General features: G+C 41.8%; 1 protein-coding gene across 1 annotated transcript in view; it reads left to right on the forward strand.

The window, feature by feature from the left end:
• Positions 1 to 3,732: 3,732 nt before the first annotated feature.
• nol4la (nucleolar protein 4-like a) overlaps positions 3,733 to 15,885 on the forward strand; it is a 68,587-nt gene continuing 56,434 nt past the window's right edge. The window contains exon 1 of the mRNA XM_036578314.1: positions 3,733 to 5,051. Within this exon, the coding sequence (XP_036434207.1) occupies positions 4,686 to 5,051 (366 nt within the window). The 5' untranslated portion in view covers positions 3,733 to 4,685. The remainder of the gene's footprint in view (positions 5,052 to 15,885) is intronic.

Consider the following 15,885-nt stretch of genomic DNA (forward strand, 5'->3'; position numbering starts at 1 on the left):
TTCTGTTTTCTACCCTTTTTTCCATGTGCTGAAAAATGAACTTGTATTGAATGAAAAAGGGGTGGTCTTTGATATCTGCATATCTGATATGTGTGTGTGTATATATATATATATATATATATATATATATATATATACACGTAAATATTTATATTTATGTGTGTGTGTGCATATGTGTGGCCAAAATGATGAGCACTGAAGGGAATGACACCAAACACGAGTGAAAACACACATAAATGCACACAAAGGCCGAAAAGGAGCATTTTTTCTCTACTGCCAGCATTCTTAATCGCACCCTGAGGATGCAATGTGAAAGCACTGGGTTAAGCTGTGAGCCGAGCCCACTCAGTCTGCTCGAGAGCAGAGCAAGGACGCTAATCCGCTAACAGCAGCACTAGACCTCCACCATCACGACCACAACCCCCAAAAAAATCGTTCACAAAACAATGGCAGTCCAGGACTGCTCATCGGGCCCCCTGACCAGTGCTCAGTCAAAAATGATGAAACTCGGAGAAACACTCAGACATTGACAAAGAAACGAAGGCTCATCCATGCTCACCTGAATGCCAGCAGCTGACTGACTTGCTTGTCCACTAGTAAATTCATAGCTAAAGAAAAGATTTTCCAATATTTTGGGCAATAATAACATATATCAGGGTCAGTGTGGCCCTGAACATGTATGGGCCTGAATAAATGAAGGTGAAAAAATGGAGAAAGAGAATGCCTAGATACTTGTTCATCCATGTTTCTTCAAGGGGATTAATAAAGAGTTTGGTGCTTCAACTGCCTCTACTGTTCTGGGAAGGCTTTATGCTATATATTGGAACATTGCTAGGAGGATTTGATTGCATTCAGACACAAGAGAATTAGTGAGGTCAGGTACTGATGTTCCATAAATGTCACTCCAACCCATCCCAATGTATCACATCAGAAAATGCATTTTCAATGCTAAGGGGCTTTATACTCCCCTATCCAACATTTGGCATTGGGCATGGTGACCTTAGGCTCATGTATGACTACTTCATTGGCAATGCTTTCCTATGGTGTGTAATTGAATCGCAAAGCAAAGGGGGCACCTTAACATAGCTGAATTTACTTGAAAGGGAGAAGCGAGAACTATTTTTTCTCCCCAATTTAGTTGTATCAAATTCAGTTAGGACTCCCCTAGTCACACAATACCACCAGTGCTAGGAAAGCGAAGGCAAACACAAGCTTCCTCCGAGTCAAGTGAAGCTGCCACTGCATCTTTTCAAACTGACGCTAATGCAACTTCATTGGACATCTGAACTTGCTTGGAGGAGAACGCTAACCTCCAGTTCTGTTACGTCAGCTAACAGACGCCTGCGCCAGCTAGCATTGTGTTGAGTGCTGGGGGAGGGGTTGAGGGCCATCCTACTCACCCAAGGAGCAAGGCCAATTGTGCTCTTTTGGCCACAGATGGCTGTAGCATCACCGGGGATCAAACCCGCGGTCCCATGATCATAGGGCCAATGCTAAGACGGTGCAAGAAACATTCTTAACTGTAAAAGAAAATCAACTGATTTTTCAAAATGCAGTAATTAAGATGTAAACAAAGGGGATGGGACCAGATGTCTGAAGTATTTAATGCCTCTAAAAGCGCTCTCGCAGCAAGTTATTACACAAAATGTTTAAGAATACTCTACCTGACGCCTGAGATATTGTTTTATGATTTGTTTGTAGTTTTTGAGATAAGGTTTTGGGCCAAAAATGTATTTTTTAAAACAGGTTTTCAGTGAAGATTTACATGCAGGGCGTAGTAAGACAAACTAGTCCCACCCAAAACAAAAAACATTTTCTTTTTTTTATTCACTTCTCTTTTCATTATCAGTGTTATGGTTCCCTGGTGCTTTTGAATAGTAAATAAAATGGCTACATTTGTGTTGTTGTTCACCATTGTGAAGAAAGCCCAAGATGGTAAGTTTCTCAGCAATTAACCATTCGCATCTAACCAGTCTCAATGACTTTGTTTACATCTCAATAATTGAATTATGCCAACGTTATAAACTGATGGAATTCCCCTTTATCGTACGCTAATATAATTAGATTTTATTTCTGTGTACTTCATCATGAAATGCTCAATCAATGTAAAGGGTGGCTGACATTTTAAAAACTGGCAAATGAACAAAAATGGGGTTTCAAGGTTTTGACATGACAGAAACAATACAGAATATACATATGCCACATATAATGCAATTAACTATACCAGCACTATGGAGGATTGAGGAAATAGCGGTGTAGCAGTGGAGTTGGGCTGGGGCACATCCGGACTGTCCTGCACTGCCTCTCCCTCTGCTAGAGCCTGAGCAGAGCTGCTGTCATAGCAACAGCAGCCGACATCACCAGCAGTCCCAGCATGGTCCTCGACACAGCCCCGGAGCAGTCTCACTGCACAGCACACACACACACCCAGAGCATGCTCACATACCACTACACACGCACACACACACAGCACCGTAACCTACTGTCTAAGTAAAACACACAAAGAGCACGATAATATACCATCACAGACACATACACATTACTGTGTAAAAGTAAATTGCAGATGCCTTTAATGGAGGTCATACAGAGACCACACAGATGCACAAATATCCCCTTAGACTTACCTAACACATACTGCATCAGACCACTTGCAGCAATGCAAAGAATGGCAAGATAAAGGGCCTGGCAACAGTAAATCATTGTTTTCTGTGTGTTCAACAGCACGATGAGTACTGAAAATGTGTCTCCGACATTGATTACTCCATTCACTGACAGGTGAGGAATACCGAATCAACAAAATCATGAGAACAAAAGGCACCCAAATGACATGACTTGTCTTTTTCATTGCAGCAAATAGCTAAATGATTCACCAAACCCAATAGAAAAACTGGGACAATGTCACAAATGAAATTACAACGTAGCAAATAAAATGACTAAAACATGTTGGCTTATATTGTAGATTCTGAAGTCATATTGTTCCCATCAGATAAAAAACTTGTCCCCAAATTCTTTTTTTCATTTCTTTTGTTCACACTGACAGCTACCACTCCCCACTTCTTTTACACCTCTGTGATGCAAAAATGCTCTAATTTCTAGAAAGCGCTTTTTGATTTAGAATTAAGTACCATTATGATTATCATCATACATTAAGTCAAAATACTCCAAACTTTTCTGAGCGTATCCTGGTAACTGCATGTTTCATCTCAAAGAAAGCACAAAAAGTCCTATTTAACTAGTGCAGAATGTGAAAACTGTGAATAAAGAATATCATTAGCTTATACACCTGGATTTTGATAGGATTTTGTCCCTTCATACATATTAAAACTTTGAAATACTAAATATAGTGAAATATTGTGAAATATTGTGTATCGTGAAAATGTCTTCAAGTATCGTGACGTCATATCGACCGTACCTAATAACAGTAAAGGCAATTACATAATTTAATAGCGTCAGTATTAAACGTTAACGTCAATATTAAGCTGCCATTGTGGAACGCTGCCTTTTAGCTTATTAAATGTAAACCCTTGATAGCATCTTCTGCTCCATAACTGTAAGTGATTTGGGCTTGTTAGCCCTTCCCACCTCAGTCTCCATAAACGTTCCTCTTTATTACCACCACAAAAGTTGGTTTTAGCCAAAGCAGCCCAGAGCTCGGTCCTTCAGTTTCAGCAGCTGGTTGCTGTTCTCCACTCAGATTGCGACACGGCTCTCCTCGTCACTGAGCAGCAGACCCTCCACTTCCTCAAAATATACACATATAAAAACACGTCCTCCCTCACCAAGTTGTCTTAACTGTACTGTCACTCTTCTCTAGCCCTGTGGATAAAGATTTGATCATTTGTAGTCTAGTCAGGAAAGATTTACAGTCTTGTTTCGACCGCAGCGCTTCATTCAAACAGGTGGACAGACTGAGTGGGCTAACGGCGGCTAACAGCTAAACACCGCAGCACCACAGCTAGAATTAGCCTAGCACTTCTTTACACGTTACATTTACCCTTCTGGAAGTTTATTTAAGGTGGTCTGTGCGGTAAAGTGGCTCGGTGAAGCCCGTTAGGGTGAATAAATGATCGCCCCCTCCGCCCTTCACTCCTGTTATGTTCTGTTTTTTTTCTTTGTTGTTTGGCTGTGAAGACCCGGGGTTTTTCCCTCCTCACTGAGGAGAGTGTTTTTATCCAGGTGGGAGCGAATCTTTGCGAAGGGACGGCCTTCTCTCACTCAATCCACGGAGGAGCAAGTGTGTAGAGTGTGCATGTGTAGGCTATGTGTGTGTGTGTGAGAGAGAGAGAGGGACATTAGCTGGGGTGGTCTGGGACAGTAGCTGAGCGAGGCGAGGCGGCTCTGCTAACAGGTGTGCGGCTTCCCTTCAAACACACACACACACACACACATAGGCGCACTCTCTCTCTCACTCACTCTCACACACACAGCCTGCTCGGAGAGGAGGGTGGTCTCTGAGAGCGAGCGGTCTCGGGGAAATCGTCCTGTTAGCGGGACGGGGAGAGGAGGGGGGAGAGTGTGCTGTCATCTCAGCGGCAGGCTGAGGGTTCAGAGTTGGGCTGTGTTTGCGATTGTTTTTATTGTTATTATTGTTTCTGAGGACAGGGACGCGGCTCGCGCAGAGGGACAGAACAAGAACAAGGAAAGAAGAAGAAGAAGAAAAAAAGCAGCAACAACAGCAGCAGCTCATGGCAGCGAAGAAAGCGTGCGCGGACCCGAGCAAACGGAGCCGAAGTCCCGTCGTGCTGGAGGCGGAGATGTTCAGCGAATTTCAGGAGTGGTGTCTCCGCACGTACGGAGACTCGGGCAAGACGAAGACGGTCACGCGCAGGAAATATAACAAGATCATGCAGACGCTACTGCAGAGCGACGAGGCGGACGGCGGCGTGTACGTGGACAACAGCCACATCAACGCCAAATTCAAGTTCTGGGTGAAGTCCAAGGGCTTCCAGGTCGGCAGCAGCAGCGGCAGCAGCAGCAGCGTGTTGGGCGAGCACAACAAGAAAGGGACGGCGCCGGGGAAGCCCGTGCTCTACGTGCCTGTCAAGTCCACGGTAAAAGTGCGCTCTTTTTCCTCTGTGCGTGTCTGTGTGCTTGTACTGAAAACTCTCAGTCTGTAAGTCAGTCAGTCAGTCTGTCAGTCTGTCAGTCAGGTCTGAGGAACGGGGCGCCACGTCCCTCGCCTCGCGCTCCGAGACCGAGCTGCCATAGCAACGCGCGGAGCCTCGTGCCAGTCCCGGGCCGCGTATAGTAACGCTCTCGCGCCCGAGGGGGCACGCGCGTCGTCCTGCCAACAGGACGGCACGCGCAGTTGCAAATAATGTTGAATGGCATTGAACATTTTTTCTCATACATAGCCAATATCGCATATATTCCCCCATTTGTGTGGTCGGGGGCGCGCGCGTGTGAGGGTTCCCGTTGCCAGTTGTTTTGGGGAGGGGGTTATACGGGCAGGAGTGCACGCACTGGAGGTGAATATAATAAGTAAACGTCAACATTAATAAAAAAAAAACAGAAATATACCTTTGAAAGTGTTATTTGTATATACAGGGCTACAGCGTTTGAGTGTCGCGTGCACTCCCCTTCTCCGGTGGGCACGTCACACAGCGCACCCACATCCGTCATTCAACAAGCTGCTCCACTAATACACTGACCTCTCTGACCTCCTTCACGCGCTCAGCGGTCTGTCGGTCATGAAGTGTGCGTTTTTACGCCCAGTCTGAGTGTCCGTGTTGAGACCGGGACCGTGCGCTCGGGTTTGTGAAGCGCGAGTCGCCGCTTGCATTGTCCTGCGCGCGGAGGGCGGAGCGGACGGCGGGGCCTCGTTGCCCTGGTAACCTACCTGCTCTGCTGAAGAGGGCGCGCGGGGCGGGGCGGGGCTACTCTCACCCATCCCAGGACTGAGAGAGAAGTTAGCCTTAGTAAAACAGAGAAATACTAGCGATCCCGTTTAGTGATGGGGAATGAACTGAATGGTTGTTGTGAATTTCAATAAGTTTAAATAGCTTCTTGCTCTTTGTCACTCATGACCCAAAAACATGGAGTGGAGTGGTTTCTCTCATGTAATAATTTGTATAATAATAATAATAATAATAATATGCCAAACAATATCAACATTAATAGCAACAATCATATTACCTCTAATAATGTCAATAATCCTAATAACAATAACAACAATGGTTGTGATGCACTGATCCGATATACTGAATCAATATCAGCACCAGTAGTAAAATGTGACTCAAACATGACCAAAAATCTTTTTAAGATCCACATGTTTGAGTGACTTTGTTACTCCCTCCCCTTTACCCTCTTCTTCAATGGTCAGGACCCCCACAGGACCACCACAGAGCAGTTATTATTTGGGTGGTGGATCATTCTCAGCATTGCAGTAACACTGATGTGGTGGTGTGTTAGTGTGTGTTGTGCTTGTACAAGTGGATCAGACACAGCAGTGCTGCTGGAGTTTTTAAACATTCTGTCCACTCCCTGTCCACTGTATTAGACACAACTACCAACTTGTAGATGTAAAGTCAGAGACAATAGCTCATCTGTTGCTGCACAGTTTGTGTTGGTCATCCTTTAGTCCTTCATCAGTGCTGCCCACAGGATGCTGTTGGCCGAATATTTTTGGTTGCTGGACTATTCTCATTCCAGCAGTCACTTAGGTGTTTAAAGACTCCAGCAGCACCGCTGTGTCTGATCCACTCGTACCGGCGCAACACACACTAAAACACCACCACCACAACAGCGTCGCTGCAGTGCTGAGAATGATCCACCACCCGAATAATACCTGCTCTGTGGTGGGCCTGTGGGAGTCCTGGCCATTGAAGAACAGGGTAAAAGGGGGCTAACAAAGCATGCAGAGCAACAGATGGACTACAATCTGTAATTGTAGAACTACAAAATGCACCTCTATGGTAAGTGGAGCTGTTAAAATGGACAATGAGTGTAGAAACAAGGATTCTTAATGTTATGGCTGATCAGTGTAGTTTGGACAACTAACCCTAATATGCTACATTATTACATATTGCAAATCTGAATAAAGACAATTAGCCATCTATCTCCTCTGACACTGAGAGTGATCCACTGCTCCACTCCTCTACTATAATGCACAATGCCAAACTGCTTCTGCAGTCCAGAGTGAGAGGAACAGCCACCATTTTGTGCAGCCTAGTGCCCTGAGGGGGACCTGCTAACAGACCTCATCCTGCAGAGCAGGTGGGACAAACTCCCCCGACACGCCCTGCCAGAGAAATAAACACACAGATTAGGAACAATAAAGAGAGAACTAGTGTTGAATGACTATTCAGTGAGAGGGAAAACGCTAAAATGGTTTCACTGAGAGGGTTAAATGCTAAATAGCGAGACAGTTTTGTTATAAACTGTTCAAAGCGTGTTTGAAAAAAAGCCTAAATGCCCTTTTGTGCTTGAATCTGTCGCCATTCCTCTTTCTCTTTTGGAAAATACGCAAAACTACATTAGCGTAGATAAATCCTTGTTAGCAGATAATTGCTATGCAACCGTCTGACAGCTCCTGAGAGAGGCGGCTCCAGACGTGATTTTCATTTATAAGCGACTATTAAAGAGAAATGAGGCGTAACTCTTAACATAGTAACATCTCCTACAACTGTTAACCCTGCGCACAGATGGGGGGACTTGAGCTGCCTGGCGGATGAAGCTTTTGGCCACACTGAGCGATTGTGACAGCGGTTCCGCTAAACCACAGATCATTCCCAAACCACAAACCACTGATCCTAACCACCTCCAGTAGGGAATCAGAAGGGAAAATGCTGGATAAGAAGGGTAAAGGATTGTTAGAAGTACCATATGTTTTGTGCATCACTCTATATTTTGCAAATGAGCGCTATCCACTGTTTGTGCACTTTTCTGGCCTGCTCTCGGCAACTGGTGAGTCTGCCTCCCACCTGTAGGCTTTAACACCCATCATACCACATAAATCCATACAGTACACACACAGTGGTCTGTCTGCTCACTGCTCAGAATCTGCTGATCCGATTGCTGTGTGTACACTACTGCCATTCAGCAGCATTATTGTAGCACCACTGAGACCTCTTTAATGCCCCAATTTGTTTAACACTTCATCAATCATTCCATCCCTGTGCGGAGCCGCTGCATGACGCGCTCTAATACACCGTCCTGTCAGTGGATGATGCATAAGCTACATCTCAGCCATGAAAAGCCGTTGTCAATCACACAGACGAGTGAGTTTGTCAAATGAGTAGCAGGCAAGAAAACTAGTAAATAGAACAAAACTAATACTAATACAAAGGGCACTAATAGGGTAAATGCCCCATCAATAAAAGAACCACCTTTGGATTTCTAAAGAACCTTTAACCCCATATCCTACATTACTGTTGTATTTCATTTTTTCACTGTGGTCCATATTTGTACAGGTTTCAGGTTTATGTGCCAAAATCACCCATAATTCATTTTTATATGACCATTTCCACCCTTTTCACTCTTAGAATTAGAAAAGCTGTTTTTGTCTAGACTGGCTTAATTTCCAGATATGGATTGTGTGGACTGGGGGGGCGAAAGATATATTTTGAAGCTTTAACAATATCTACCTACTACCTCAAACTCAAATTTCCAGAGAGGAAATTTGAGTATTTTATGATATGGTGTGATTTCCTTAAAAAGGAAATGACACTAAAATCCTATCCTAAGTATTTATTGGGTCAACGGGTTTTCTATTGTTTTACAAAGTACATACAAATATATCAAAATTATTGTTCGTGGTAATCAACCATACCCTACAGATGAAGCAGAATAGGGAGGAAAACCCCTGGCGTGTTACTTTAAGAGCCATCAGTTGAAAAGAAAGCAGAAGTGGCTCATCTATGGCATTACTCCAAAGAATCCTTTTTGGCACCTTTATTTTTATAAGTATATAATATACCATGGAAATATGACATTCTTTAAAGAACCATCAATTGGAAGGTTCTTTATGAAAGCAAAGGTGGTTCTTCTATGGTATTGCTCCAAAGAACACTTTCTGGCATTTTTTTTTTTAAAGTGTATGATGCTGCGTGAATATTTATAATGTATGTGACTTCAAACTAAACCCTCCTCCAGCACTGTCCCAACTAAAGCATGAATCCAAAAGCTCGTGATTCACTACTTCCTCTTTTATCTTATAACACAGCAGTGAAGGGTTAGTCCAAATGAAATGTTCCTCAAAAAAGCCCACAGACTTGCACTGGCAGCGACCCAGAGGTAACTTCCTCTATTACGGCCTCATGCAGGGGCCTACATCTTTCCCACCAGTTAGCGTGACAGACAGTGGCTGAATGTAGACACTTCTAGAGGAAGTAAAGCTGTCCACGCCGAGAGAGACTTTGTTCACATCATTTTTATTATCTCATTAATAACTGGAGCTGTAGGAGATCCCCCCTCCGACCAGCTCTGTGTGAGCACATTAAACTACAAACAAAGAGAGAATAGCAAACAGAACCGAATAATTGGAAAGCTACAGGGAACTAGATGAAGTTACAGTACTAAGAGACAAGGAAGGTTTTTGTTATGAAGTGTCGGCTCAGTGCTCGCCATGCAAATTCTGTGCTTTGAAAAGTGTTTCTCTGCATAATGTAGGACCCTGTATTTACTTTTGATAGATTTTAATTCATTCTGCATTTGTATTTGAGAAATGAGTTTTTACTTGCGTTTCGCTATCAGTGCAGATGTGAGTGAGAGTGCGTGTGTATGCGCATGTGTTTCCTGTTTCTGCTGTCAGCCAGTCAGAGAACGACCCATACACTCACTAGGGTTAGGCGGAGTGTCAGATAACATTTTAGATCTCTCATTCTCTCTTCTCGATTCAGTTTAATTCATTAACCCCTTAAAATCCCAGGCTTATTACACACTAAGGCTTATTATTCAGTAACTACAGGGACTTTAGTATAAACTGGTTAAGCTATTCTTAGGTTATAGAAGTGTGTGATAAAACTTTGGGTCTGCTGGCAGGCCCTGGCCATATAAGTGGTTAAGCTGTTTTAGCCAGGCCACATATAAATACAATATTGCTGCCAAGTATCATTGAGAGAACTTAGAAAGAACTTATCATACTGGTTTTCAAAGATCAAAGATCAAAGATAAAGATTTCAAAGATAAATCACTATTAGCATTGTAGTTTAGTCCAGACTAGGATCAATTTCTGTATGGGAAATTGATCCTTAGAGACTTAAAACTATCATTTAATAGGTTATGTCATGTTCTGTAATATTCTGTAGCACAGCATTGTATCCCTCAGACTCATCAGTTTGACAGTATTCACAGTTTTATATCCTTTTTGTGTTTTTCATCCGTTAAAGTTCTATCAGCATGCATTACACAAATACTTCATACAAACATTGGGAATCCTCCCCATGGTGATGAAGAAATCCAATCATGTAAAGCGTAATAAACACAGACGTAATATTCAGCTTCCTGTCAGTAAAAAAAACAAAAAAAAACAAACAGCCTGTCATTGTGTATCTGCCACAAAGTGTCTGTAATTTTTAAAAGTTCCTTAGTTCCTTCCACCCTCAAGATACATCATCTGAAGGGTACTTTACTTGTGCTTAAACCAGAAAATCTCTCTAGACTATTGTGGCACCACTGTAGAAGGCGGGTAGGCATGTTTACAACTAGAACTGATTAAAATTTTGGACCAAGAGAAATAGAATTACTTAGAATAAAATCTTGTTACATTAACATATATTGAAAGTTAAGAATATACCTTCTCCTAGAAAGTTACCAAAAAAGTTGCTGAGGTTTTTTTTTTTTGGCAACAAGTGGCAAGAAAAAACAGCCATTTAAAAGAGCTTCTCTTTATCTTCACATCTCCACACAACACAAAAACACAAAACTGTCTTATTCAGCAACTCCTGGCCACGCTCCCTCCTCCCAACTGCCACCACCAATACCCCATCACCCCTTTAAGACTTCCACTTCCTTTAACTTCTCCCCCCTCCCCCTGCTCCGGGTGAGAGGGCTTGCGGGGGTGCTGTGGTTTAGGCTAAAGCTCCAGTGCTGCGTGGCACGCACAGTGGGGAGGGTAGAGGAGGCCCCCTCTGATGCAGCTGCTCCCTGGGTGTGCCAAGTTTCACTATGAGAGAGAGGGGGTGGGTACGGTGGCAGAGCACAGGGGGACCAAAGGAGGATGAGTAGGGCGGGGGAGGAAGGGGGCAGGGGTGGCGAGAGGGCATCTGCGTGGTTTTAAGTTAAAGGGGCGCAGAGGGTTGGAGAGGAAGTGAGAGAGAGAGAAGAAAAGAAAAGAAAGACAGCCTGTTCTCAGTGTTCACAAAAAATCTAATTTCCACAATTTTTCTGTTACCCCAAATGTAGTTCAGCCAGGACATGTTAGGTGTCCAACATTTGCTTCTTTAGCTTTGCACTGGAGCTATCAGGCTAATTCAACTAAAGCTTATGGCCATTGATCAGCATTGTGTTAACCGTATGAGCGTGGTATGAGGCCCAGTACAAAAGAAGGCTGATCATTTAAATCTGAGGTTTTACGCTGCATACATGTCCCCTTTGGCAACAGTAAAATCATTTTATCCATTTCCGCCTGTACAGCCGGAGCTTTCTGTGTGCTACTATCTTTCCTATCACTATATAAAAGATGCACAAGGCTTCCTTTCTTGTTATAAGCGTTGTTGTTTCTAAATGAACATGCAAGCTCATTCATACCAGTAAGAGCTCATTGTTGATTTGTTTAATGAGAGTAATGATAAAATGTGACTGATGTGTAACTTATATTGCTATTAGAGTTTTCTCATTCAAAATGGTAGTTTTTGACAAACACTGAATAAAAATATCAGAATTTTTTGGCTTTGTTAGATCACATTCTTTACATATTAAATAAACACATCAACCATATTCTAAATATTCTAAATATTCAATATTCTAAATCTCATTATTAATAGAAAAGATAGATAAACTAAAGATACAAAAGATAAAACAGCAGAAATGGCCACATTTTTGTGCCGCTGTTAAAGGTTTAAGAGACTGTGTTAAACATGGCAAATATATTTTTTGACCATAAAGTAAAGCAGGTGGTGACACATAGACTTCTCTCATTGTTTCTCCTAGGAGGATTAATTGTAACACAGCGTAGAAACTAACCTCGCCATGTGTAGGTTGTGCTTTAGCTTGGCTGTTTTTCACTGTGAAGTGTTTCAGTGCTTCCAAATGGTATTATATTACACCATGTAAATGGTGTTCTATTCCGACATATATCTAGCAAATATAACAGTTCATATACCACAACTCTGAGTCTTCATTATGAATCTCTGCACTTGCTGTGAAAATTCACATATGGTGATGCTATGGGAATATAAGCAGATGACACAAAGCACATTCTACTTGAATCTGTTTAACTACATAAAAAGTCCATGTTACATTTTATGTTTATTTGCGTTAAATTGTGAACTGCTCTCTAGTACTTTTATCTATAATGATGGACAAAGTTATGTTTTGTTGTAAAACAGTCGCAGCCGTCTTGAAGCCAAACTTAGAGAATCGTTGGCGTGCATGTGGATTAGCATCTTGCTAGGTAGACAGAGAGATAGAGAGATAAGGAGAAGGTAGAGAAGGAGGAAGCAGAGCAAGAGGAGTAGCTGGAGAGAGTAGCTCAGCAGTCTTTGGCTAGTTTGGCTCAGGCAGTAGAGCAGAGAAATAGAGAAGATGAGGTGCAGATCATTCATAAAATCATCAAATATGCATTTCTTGTTGTGTCACTAGCCTCATATAGACTGTTACAAGTGCTGCTGGATCCACTTGTGGGACATCACATTCTTTTTCAGCTCTGAATGCATTTCTGTTTAGCATTTACCACTCCTCATGCTCGCCCCTGCAGCCCCCTCATTTCAGAAGTATTTTATTGTCTCTCTCTTTTTTTCTTTCTCTCTCTCTCTCTCCAGACTATCAGGACAGCTCTCTCAGTCTCCAGTGTGGGGGTGCAACCTCGTTTATCTCTCATTATGCCCTGATTAGAACACTGAGAGGAAGAGCGTGCACAGGCGTGTGCATGCACATGCACACAGACACACACACAAATACACAGTCCTGAGCCCAGAATCACAGATCACATTTATAATTCCACAATACCCTTTCCTTTTGGACCCCTTTCCCTTTCCTTATGGAAAAGAACTAGGGGAATTTCTATAGGATTCCTACAGGATTCTTAAATTGGGACATATACTATGGGGCACTGCATGAGAACTATTTATTACTCTTAGACCAGTGGTTCTCAAACCAGTCCTCATGACCCTCCAGATGGTGAGGACCGGTTTGGGAACCACTGTCTTTGTTATTATTACTGCACCATTATGTTATTTTTAGGGATGCACAGTGATGTTGGTATTGGCAGATATTTGCCTGAACAAATGAACAGCATCAGACAGATGTTTAGATATGACTGATTTTTGAAACCAACATTTGTTGACATATTTGCACTCCAGAGGAGCAGAACATTGAGGCGACACTAGACTGCTGTGCTAAAATGTCCATTTTGTACTTCTTTTGTAACCCTACAGAAATAAATGTTACATTTTTCCGTAATGCTAGTCCAGGTGGATTTAGGCTACAATACTAGAACCGTATAAAAGTAGAATATTTCATACATAAAACTAGGTAAACAGTACAGCAAGTTAACATACTCAAGATAAAAATGCTTTAAATGTCAAAATTAAAACACAAAAACAAACAATATTATTAACAGGAAATGTGGACACTTTGTAGTGTATTTCCAGTAAACACTACAAATGTGGACATAAGTGAGCCTAACCATTTCCATTCGTACCAGTGGTTCGAGATATCGGATCACATTGCATCTCTGAGACACTTTGCACCCCGTTCACTGGGCTGTCCACTTATGATCATATCATCCAGGACGCACATTGTTGCCAGGTGTGAATTGAACCACTGTATTTAAAATCGTTACAAATGGATATGCAGCATTTTGGAATGTAACTCTTCAAGTTTTATATATTATTATATTAGTGCTAGTTTAGTTAGTTTCCTATTGTGTTACTATGGTTCTTCGTTGTAAGGGATATGTACACTGCACACCACACAAAGCAGACAATCATACGCAAGCACTACTGCTATCCACACGAATCACATTTTCTATTGTGACACAGCTTTTATGATTACACATTCAAACAATGACTATCTGTACCGTAGCCGATTGTCCGGTCATCCCCTGCATTTTTCTGTATGAGACAGTAACAGACGAGCAATCTGGTTTGCACCACTCTCATGCTTAACACTGACTCAACAGTTCGCTCATTCACATTCCCCCTGTCTACCTTTCATCCCACTCACTCACTTCTCCTGAACAACTGACAAAAACCGTAAGCAGGCCAGTTGATACATTAAAATAGAATCTTTTTTTTAATGGGGGGTGGGGGGGGTGCTGAAAGATTTTAAGTGAGGAAAATGATGGCTTTCAGTTTCCATGCCAACGGAAACAGAAATATCCTCATCCGTGTGTGTGTGTTGTGGTAAGAGTGTGATGCCTCACAGCACTGGCCTGTGGCAATAGCACATAGACCATAGGTGCCTTATTAAAGTATACTCATTATTTTTTTCCCTTTTGCGCTTCATTATCATATATATATGTCTGTTAAAAGAAACAAACTTATATTTATTTCTGCATGTTTCTGTAGTAACTTTTTAAAGTTGGCAGGCTGATATGGCCAGCTGTTAAGAAACACATCAAACAATACACCTATTAAACATATAACAATGAGTTTTGAGGCCAATGTTGAACTATTCATGATTCATTGGTTTTAGATTTGATTCAAAGCAATTTTTTGGTGAATTGAGAATGATTTGATACACTAAGCAGCAATTCAATTCAGTGATTCAATTATTTTACTTTAATATTATAATAAAATAATTATATTTGCATTATTATAGTGAATTAAAGGTATTGCTATAATGTAATGAATTAAAAAATACCCTCTTATATTTCTCAAGCAAAAACTAAATCAGTTATACAGCACTGCTTTTAGCTAAGTTGCTGACTACACTCCCGACCTTTTATGCGTTTATGAGTATTCACATATAGAACACTGGACTGTCGAAGTCTGATAAAGTTAATTAAAACCATAATAGGTCATTCCTGACTGATTTGTAGATCTCGTGCTGTGTTTTTTCTGTGTCCATAGTTAGCTTCTGAATGCTGCCTGAGCCACCAATGCACTGTGGGGCTCAAGTCTGAGGAGAATGTCACATGTATTTGTTTACATATCTCACATATTTGTATCAACAAGTTTGCTTTATTTAATAAAATTGTAATTAGTTTAATTTGTACCATTGAATCATTACAGCACTTATAGTTGTGTTACCGATGCTGCCAGAACAATAGAACGAATACCTAGAAATGCCTTTGAATCATCAATGGAAGGACCCTGTTAGATGCGTCCATAAGCGTGACTCATCGATACACACACACACACACACACACACATACACATCATCTAAACCGCTTATCCTTCTGGGTTCATCGATACACACTTCCTTTAAATTTACAATGAAATTTCTTGTGATAATCAGATATATTGATCTTTCACGAATACCAAAATGAGATTTTCCCCTTGGCAAGAAGTAACAGGTAGGCCGTGCTCAGACTCAGTTACTGGAGGCTAAAGTGGGCGCAGAACGTGCCTGTCCAACACTGAATATCTGTGTGATCGCTGATAGCCAGCGGCAGCCTTGACCTGTTTGGTGCTCTAGGCCAATTTTTTACTTCTATACTGATAATGATATTTTACACAGTTTTCACTGAGCATTTTTTGCTCTCCAACGCTGTTCATACGCTGGTGGATAAAACTCTGTCAAGCATTTTTAACAGATGGTTAACCACAATAGCAGTCTGGA

The sequence above is a fragment of the Colossoma macropomum genome, unplaced genomic scaffold, assembly GCF_904425465.1.
Source record: "Colossoma macropomum unplaced genomic scaffold, Colossoma_macropomum, whole genome shotgun sequence".
NCBI lineage: Eukaryota > Metazoa > Chordata > Actinopteri > Characiformes > Serrasalmidae > Colossoma > Colossoma macropomum.